Raw genomic sequence first — 8,919 nt, 5'->3', positions numbered from 1 at the left:
TAGAGAATACCTGGACGATGACTGTTGTGTGCAGAGGTCTGTGCGTGACCTTGAGCCCTGGGTTGATACACGGAGTAAACTGCTTGTCTGCAGCTGTACGACCTGATAGTTGTACACCAACAGCAGTAAATGTTTTAGCTGTGATCTTTTATCGGTTTTATGCGTTTGTTTAGGCTAATTGTCTTCATGGCTTTTCTATCTGCGCGCATTGTAGAGGAACCTAAGACAAGTAGGCTAAAGTAGAATAGGTAACTAAATCTAGTGCAAACCGGAGGACTTAGGCTTTATAGGCTAGTTATAAATTGTTCCGATATTATAATATCATGTTTAGCCTATTACATCATTTAAACCTCCAGGCGTGCAAACGCAACTAATCCGTTGCATTATAATTCCTAGATTAATTATCATTTGAAATATATAAAACAAATTCCTCATCTTCATAAATCTCGTGTTTGCAAAGAGGACTTATTGTCTTTGAAAGTCGTCCAATGGTTTGGTAATGGTTTGGTAATTTGTTTTAACACTTACACACAAAAATCACTATTCGTCCTCACATTACATTGTCTGTTTAAAGGTTAGCGCTTGCATTCGCTTACGCACATTGCAGATTCTCTCTCTCTCTCTCTCTCTCTCTCTGTCTGTCTTTTAGCTGTTTGAGATCACAGAGGGAGGACTGAGAGTTGGGGGCAGGGTTTGGCCTTAGCTAAAATAACTGATTGGCTGCTAACTGAGATAGGGATAAAAATGAATAGTGATGCTGAGGCAGAGCGAACAGCGCAGCGTACGCCTCGTTGGCTGCTCTTGAGTTGTTGAGGGTTGCCTGCGTGCAACTGTTCCAGTCTCTCCCTCCCTACGCGCTGCAGCAGCTGTGAGTCCGCATCAGCACCACCATCGCCACAAATTCTCCCTTCACCCAAAGACAACTGAACTGACAGCCAAAATGACGAGTGGTATTTCTTTAGTCAACAGAAGTCTGAGGAGTCGCGGCACCGAAGACTACGCGGTTCTTTAATAGCACCGTGCAGCGCCAAGGCGGAGAGAACTAGGTCTTCAAACCCCTTTGGGCACTAGACACGGCCCCTGATGATCTACATCTGCCGTTGGAGCTCACAGCTTGATTTCCCGAGAATGGGAGCGCAAGCCAGTTTCTCGGCGTTGGATACGATATGATCGCATGCCATCACCCTTCCGTCTGTCACGTCTACCTGTGCGTTCACCTCATCTCTCGCACTTGAGAATCTAATGAATTCCATTCGCCTGCCAGCATGTCTTCACGGAAGATTTCATCGGAATCGTTCAGCTCCCTGGGCTCTGACTACCTCGAGAGCCCCGACGACGGAGAGTGTCCCTTTTCACGGGTGTTCTGGAACGGGAAAAGCCCGGTGGAAACGCTGTCATGTCCGTTCGAGGACGCTAGTATAAAGCGGACTACCAGGCGAAAGCGCGTCAACCTGGATTCGCTGGGCGAAAGCTTGCGGCGGCTCACATCACCAACGGTACGCACCGCGGATGCCCGCTCGCAACTTGCGAGCACACTTATGTTCTATGCAGTTTACAGTGTGAATGCTGAGAGACAGGCTAGTGCTTTGCAGTGTTGCAGGCACAATGCGAACCTGAGATTATATAATATCTCTTGATGAAAGACCTATATAAATATTGGTCTATATGTATCTTTAAATTCCTTTTAATTTGTCATTGCTGTTCTGGTAGAGGTTTTTTGTTCCCACTGCAAATAATTAAGTGTCTATGCTATATTTTCAACAACTGCTGAAGTGATTTTGCTGTTAGTGTACAACCTACTTCAAACTAATTGAAACTGTGTTGTTATGGAAACAATGTAGCATTTCATTGGATGCAAATTCCAACTTAGCTTAAATTATTTCATGGCTGATACCAACATAGAGTGGTTGATTAACACAAGCTTTTAATTACAATTAATGATCACATAACTTTTGGAGATAAGATGTTTATGGATGAAAATTATTTGAAGAGGGTATGCACAGTGAAGGTTCACCATATGCTTAAACTTTAACAAGGCCATGAAGAGACACAAAATCGATGTTTTGAGGGTAGGACTTGTAGCGTTGTGCCTGACATTTTAAGCTTCTTGGTCTATCTATTTGTGCCAATGTGTTCATCCATGTTCCATATGGCCAATACAAGTATAAGGACCTGAAGGAGGCTGTTCAGTTAGCTTACCTGTGTGTGAAAAACCGTGTGTGTGTGTGTGTGTGTGTGTGTAACAGGGTGGACCAACAATGACTTGCTGAGTTTATTTGTTTGTGTGTGTGGGTGTGTAGGTGAGAAAGAGAGAGAGATAGAGAGAGAGAGACAGATAGAGAGAGAGAGATTGTAAGTATAATAGTTCAGAGGGAGTCTACCATGCTACACCCATGGTACGGGAAAGTGTGTGTGTGCGTGTGCACGAGTGCATATGTGTGTTCATGAGCGCGAGGACTCTGAGGTCATCGTAGCCCCAGCGCACACTGACCTAGCCTGGGGCTCAGTCTGCCCCTTACGCATCTCTCCCCCTTGAACCTGACAGCACTCCGAGGGCCTCAAGAACCCAACAACCCCCCACAATCAGCCGCCATAAAAATAACCTCCAGAGCCAAGCCACGGCTGTTTGACACAGCTGTTACATGGGTATTGCACGCATAGCTGCCCAGGAAGAACTAAAATAAATACATTTGGAGATAGGGCAGAGGAGCTGGGACCTGGGAAGATGTATATGACTGAGGTATAACACTGCGTTGTCAGGCCTAAGTACTGCAATGCTGTCAGCTTTTTCATTCAGTCATTATTGTATGAATTTACTTGGTAGAGTTTTTTTTATTTCTACAAATGATGATTTTTGATGATGTTTAGGACGCCTCACGCATAGAAAACAAATTACACCAGTGTCAGTATCAGCTAGTATCAAGATTTATGGCATCCTGTCTTTGAGCTTGCCCTGATGAGGGTCCTCCTTTCAAATAGACACACACACACACACACACACACACGCTGCTCCTTTGAGCCGACCCCACTTCTTGTGGCAGAATGTGTGCTACTCCTTGGCCCATCGTGTCCTTTTTGAGGTGGAGTGGCACTCAAGGCTGCATTCAGCCAACCAGCTGCTCACTGACACAAGCCGTGTGTGTGTGTGTGTGTGTGTGTGTGTAAGAAAGAGAATGGGAGATAGAGTGCGTGTCTGTGTCTGTGTAAGTGTGTGTATGTCTTAACCTCTCAGAGTTGAGTATGGGGATGTCTTTCACTTTTTTGTGTGTGTGTGTGTGTGTACATATGTACATATATTTATGAGTTTAATTACAGATATAAGCTTCTCTCTCTCTAACCTTCTCTGGGCCTCTTCCCATCTATTCTCTTTAAAGAGTGGTCCACACAGGCCAGTGCTTCAAAGAGAAAAGCCACTGTAATTACATTAGCCAATTGCTCTGTTAAGTGTTTGGATGGGAGTTAATGCTCGAGAGATACATTTTCTCAGATCCCCTAGGACATAGTAAATGGTTTTATTTGTGTGTGAGAGAGTGATTGGCTGTGTGTATGTGTGTGTGTGTGTGTGTGCATGCGCTCACGTGAAATCGAAGTGCATTACACCTCCAGTTTGTCACAGCCTGTTACTGATGATGTCAGAATGTGTGCTTTGTGTCGGATGTCTCATTTGTGTGTGTGTGTGTGTGTGTGTGTGTGTGTGTGTGTGTGTGTGTGTGTGTGTGTGTGCGTTTGTGTGTGTGTGTGTGTGTGTGTGTGTGTGTGTGTGTGTGTGTGTCTGTGTGTGTGCGTTTGTCTGTGTGTGTCTGCACTGTGAATGAATAGCCTGTACAAGGACACTCTCATGGGAGCACTCCGCTTCATTGTTCCTAATAGAGTCCAGAAAGATTATTTGCTTTCATCCGTGCTTAGATCAGCATCCTAACGAACACACACACACACACACACACACACACACGTTTAGCCTCATGGTGGTGCATGAGGGTCTCCGGTTCCGGTCCCAGCCTCCTCCAGGCATCCCCGAGGGCGTGCGATGCACATAATGTTCCTGTGGCATGGCCTCCATGTTGCATTAGTGTTAATCACATTAAACAAAGCCCTGGAGGCTCCCGGGGAAAGCCATCTCAGAGACCCACACCAAAGCAGGCTTTGAGAAAAAGCTGGATTTGCTATTTATTACCAGGTTGCGGTTTTTGTTCCCCCACCCAGTCAGAGGGATTTGCTGTGTCCAGCAATGGCCAATCACCAGCTATAGCGTGAGAAGGGGGTTGATGTGCCACTGGACGGTGTCTGTGTGGTACCTGAGAGAAAGTGTTCTACAACGCTTCTTCCACATTCCAGGTTAAACAGCAGCTCGTTTGCTGTAGCTTGAAAGCCCTGTTGAGATATTTCCTGTCTGAAGGGCCCTTTACTTTAGACCAGAAGAAATGTAATCATGAACACAGCGGGCATCAGAGTGTATTTCCCTCTTACAGAAGGACAGCGGCGTGTCCGGAAATCTTGCTGCGCTGAGTAATGATTTTTTGTTTTGCTTTCTTCCAGACTCAAACAATTCAGCTGGCCCTGCAGAGAACTGTGGAGCACTACAGACAGAGTGAAAGCAGGTAGAGATCACATCAGTCATTCACATTTGGTTTGTCTTTTCCCTGTTTTTCTCTCTGCTCCCTTGCTTAGGATTCTATTTTGTCCTTCTCTTTTTTACACAAGGTATTTTTTGTCCCTGATTCTCTCTGTATCTCTTTCTCTCTCTGACTGTCTTTGATAAGTGGACCACAGCTTTGTGTATGCACATCTGTTGTGAGTGTGTTATAAATTGTATTTCAAATGAAATACAGGAAAACAGCAGTTTGTATTTCAAACTGCTGTTTTCCTGCCATTGATTGCAATTGATTGTGTTTGTGTTTGTGCTCGTTTGTGTGTGTCTGTATATGTGTGTATGTGTGTGTGTGTGTGTGTGTGTGTGTGTGTGTGTGTGTGTGTGTGTTTGTTGGTCCATATTTCACAGGCGCAAAGAGGATGGGACGGGGGAGAGGTGGGCATTTGAGAAATGCCCCTATGCGGACAACGCGGGCTCGGGGGAAGAGGCGGACATCTCAGGAATTCTACAGTACATGGCTCCGCTGCTGGGTAAATCCCTCCTTCACTTCTTCATCAGTCTGTGGCAGAGCAGAGAGGAATGCACTGATAAGCCTAAATCTGATTTCATAGAACAAGTAGTTTTCAAACATCCTGAGAGTGATTTCCCCTCAAGTGTGTGGCATGAGTGTGTGTGTGTGTGTGTATCTCTGTGTGTGTGTGTGTGTGTGTGTGTGTGTGTGTGTGTGTGTGTGTGTGCGTGTGTATTTGTCTGTCTGTGTGTGTGTGTGTGTGTGTGTGCGTGTGTATTTGTCTGTCTGTGTGTGTGTGTTTGTGTGTGTGTGCGTGTGTATTTGTCTGTGTGTGTGTGTGTGTGTGTGTGTGTGTGTGTGTGTGTGTGTGTGTGTGTGTGTGTGTGTGTGTGTGCGTGGCACACATGGGCACTTGTGCTTTATCTGCACCTTACTGATGATAAAGCACCTAAACTGTAAACAGATGACGTCCACCCCTGTCTCTGCTGCAGTCTCCAAGCTTACTCGCTCTCAGTCTCTAGAAAAGGCCACAAATACAGTAAACACAAACAGCACTGATATGTCCAACCCGTGTCCCTTCATTCATGCTCCTCCAGAAGCCCACAGGCCTGTTTGGCTGATGCACGTCCCCCTGGTGCTCTCTGTATTCTGCATTCTTGTAATCCGGTGCCGTGTGGGTGCTTGTGTGTGTCGCCTCTGCCGTGCTGCGTTTTCGTTTCTGCTGTGTGTGTGTGTGTGTGTGTGTGTGTGTGTGTGTGAGGGTTGTTCAGGGGAGGGCTTGGACAGATGCCTCGAGAGCTGCACTGGGCTTTTTTCTGCTGGCAGCGCAACCTTTGGGTTTTTGATGCATGGCGCTCAAGGCCTGAGCAATAATATTTTATTCCGCGGCGACGAGCCAAAAGCACTCTCTCACCGTCCCTCCGAAAAGCGCCGTGGAAGAGCACATTTGGGGAAAAAAAACAAATCAGCACTAAGATCGAGATGTCTCAGGATTGCGCCGAAGAACACACAAACTCCCATGTGAAGATCGAGATTGGATTTAGTGCAATCAGGAAGACAGTTCCCCTTGTCTGTGTGGGTGGGTATTAAAATTTGCATGCTTAATGGTGCTGTAAGCAGTACGTTTCTGTAAGCCTTAAGGAAAACGGATTTACATTGCGTTCAGAACGGTCTGAAAGTACACGCTCTGAGAACAGTGAAATGTCTCTGTGACTGCTAATTTCTGTTATCTGTAATCTGACTGTATTGAGTATGTGAGGAGTTGGTTCAGCTTGTCTGTAGCCCTGTCTGCCTGTCTATTAATTTAGGCTCATTAGCTGAGTGTAGTGAATGTAAAACAAAAAAACCAAATGCAACTTCAGTAGCTATGATACAGATACTGATGTTATATAATCCCATGTTATTGGGCATAGAATCATAACAACACAAATCAAGCTGTTAAGTGTTCTCTGACCTGAATTATTATTAATAACAGTTTAGTATCAATCTTATGCAAACCCAGAACCAAACACTTCTTTCACTTCAGTGCATACTTCTTTATTCTCACTGTAGAAAGAAACAGACTGAGTGTCATTTCAACATCACATCAACAACAAAAATGACTATCAATGTGCCTGTGCAATCCCCTCAGGTAGATGAACAGCCAGGGCCTAACCATGCTCATGCTGGTCTAGTTTAGACACTGTTCACTCAGCTCAGGGCTCTGTTGTCAGACATGCAACTAATGTGACGGTAATTGTAGCCCAGAAAACAACAGGGCTGTGCTTTCGTCAAAAGAAGTGTTGATTGTCTGATGGAGACAGTATGGAATCAGGAGAGAGGTTCATTTGGCTAACAGCCAGTGGGTACAATGTTTACAACCAGACGAACAGAGCATTTGATGCATTATGATGATGTTATTTACTGAAGAATGCATGCTGGAAATAACATTCAGAATCATTATTTTTTTGCAGCAGTGCCATTAGGAAAAGGTAATACACAGGTGTGTCATGGATGTTATGCAATTGAAGGGGCACAGTCTGACTCCTATTCATGTTAATGTCAGATGTCTCCAATTACATTAGATGCATGAGGACAAAGGAGTCCAGGTTAAGCCGGTACGAGTTGCAGATGTCTCGCTGTGCAGTTGTGTGTATTAGATGAGAAGACATGGCTCTGTCAGCCATTTGATTCTTTGCAGATGCAGTCTTCATCCTCAGAGACCCTTTTCCTGTCAGATAGACCCATCCCTGCAAATTTCCTGTAGACATCTCTGCATGTATGTGCATAGGATGAAAGGATTTATAAGCTTGGGAGCCTTATTTCCCCTACGATTCCCAGACGCACTGACTGTGAACATAATCATCTTATTTCTCAACGGAAACTAGGTCTAAACAGGTTAAATCTAGGCCGTGTTTGGTGTTTATTACATTACGTCCCTTGAGCCCTCTGAAGTTAAATAAATACAACTGGCCTTTAGCAGTGCACTTCACACTTTAGACCACAGATACACCACGCTCTCTGTCTGTGAAAGATTCTGCGGCCTCCCCACAGTATTCTCAGCTAGTCTATTGTGTTGTAGTCCGTAGACGAGGTCTGATGGTTGCACACACGTGCCACGCCTCTCACACACCTCATGCCATTTACGTGTTGGGCTCTTGATGAGGAAGAAGAAGAAGAAGAAGAAGAAGAAGATCATGGTGATTATCATCTTGATGATGGTGATGATTATGATGGTGATGATTATGATGATTATGATAGTGATATGATGGGAGAAGAAGAAGAAGATCGTGTTAATTATCATCATGATGATGGTGGTAATGGTGATGATGGTGATGATGATGAGGATCATGATAATGGCGTGGAGCTTGGAGTTTCATGTCAGGCGTGCCCGCCGCTGCTCTCAGTCCTCTTGCCTCCCAGGTGTCATCTGTGGCCCAGGCTCCGCTTGTCCTCCCCATCCCCCAGCCCCTCACTGCTCTGCTGTTGAGCTGGGAGTGGGCACTGACGTGTGTGTGTGTGTGTGTGTGTGTGTGTGTGTGTGTGTGTGTGTGTGTGTGTGTGTGTGTGTGTGTGTGTGTGTGTGTGTGTGTGTGTGCGCGCGTCGCGGTGTTGTGTGCATGTGTGTGTGTGTGTGTGTGTGTGTGTATATGTGTGTGTGTGCGCATGCGCGCGTGTGCGTGGGTGTCGTATGCAGTGTTGCCACAGTTACCTTGAAAAAGTAATCTGATTACTGATTACTGATTACTCCTTTAAAAAGTAACTTAGTTACAACTGATTACTTGATTTTAAAAGTAATTAAGTTAGATTACAAGTTACTTTATTAGTTACTTTCAGCAGCTGCCGACAACACCCCCACCGCCTCAACATAAAAATGATAACCGGTTTTGCCAATACTCACTATACTGGAAGTGCATTTTAACAGTAATGTCAACAATGTAAAGCAGACATCCCAACCTAACCTAGCCTAAAAATCTAGACGCGCCCCTAGCAGCAGCAAATTAATTAGCTGCCAGGGCTAGTCTAGCAACTCTCCGTTGGCTTGTGAGCTCAGAAATCGAAACTTAATCAGGCCATTGAAATCGTGTATAGAGTCGTTAGGTGGACTTAACATAATGATTGATGGCAGAGTTGCAACGGTTTGGCTTGAATTCCCTGCTACTTGAAAACAAATAAGATTGATGTTGCTGCTGGCGAACTGTGTGACACGAGTTAAGTGTTTATTATGTTGGCAAACGTTTGAACTAGCCAACTAGCTCCGCTGGTGGGAAACGCATGGGACTCATAGACCTCTCCAGAATAAGTCTTGCCTCCTAACTTCCGTATCCATCCAACCTTC

At 45.2% G+C, this 8,919-nt stretch overlaps 1 protein-coding gene across 1 annotated transcript in view; it reads left to right on the top strand.

Annotated features, from left to right (window-relative positions):
• The first annotated feature begins 687 nt into the window (after positions 1-687).
• The window catches only part of gucy1a2 (guanylate cyclase 1, soluble, alpha 2), a 46,657-nt gene continuing 38,425 nt past the window's right edge, over positions 688-8,919 (top strand). The window contains exons 1-3 of the mRNA XM_048265014.1: positions 688-1,496; positions 4,537-4,598; positions 5,000-5,121. Coding sequence (XP_048120971.1) covers positions 1,266-1,496; positions 4,537-4,598; positions 5,000-5,121 — 415 coding nt within the window. The 5' untranslated portion in view covers positions 688-1,265. The remainder of the gene's footprint in view (positions 1,497-4,536; positions 4,599-4,999; positions 5,122-8,919) is intronic.

The sequence above is a fragment of the Alosa alosa genome, chromosome 15, assembly GCF_017589495.1.
Source record: "Alosa alosa isolate M-15738 ecotype Scorff River chromosome 15, AALO_Geno_1.1, whole genome shotgun sequence".
Classification (NCBI taxonomy): Eukaryota; Metazoa; Chordata; class Actinopteri; order Clupeiformes; family Clupeidae; genus Alosa; species Alosa alosa.
Note: the sequence above shows the minus strand (reverse complement) of the source record. Positions and strands in the feature narration are given on the sequence as shown.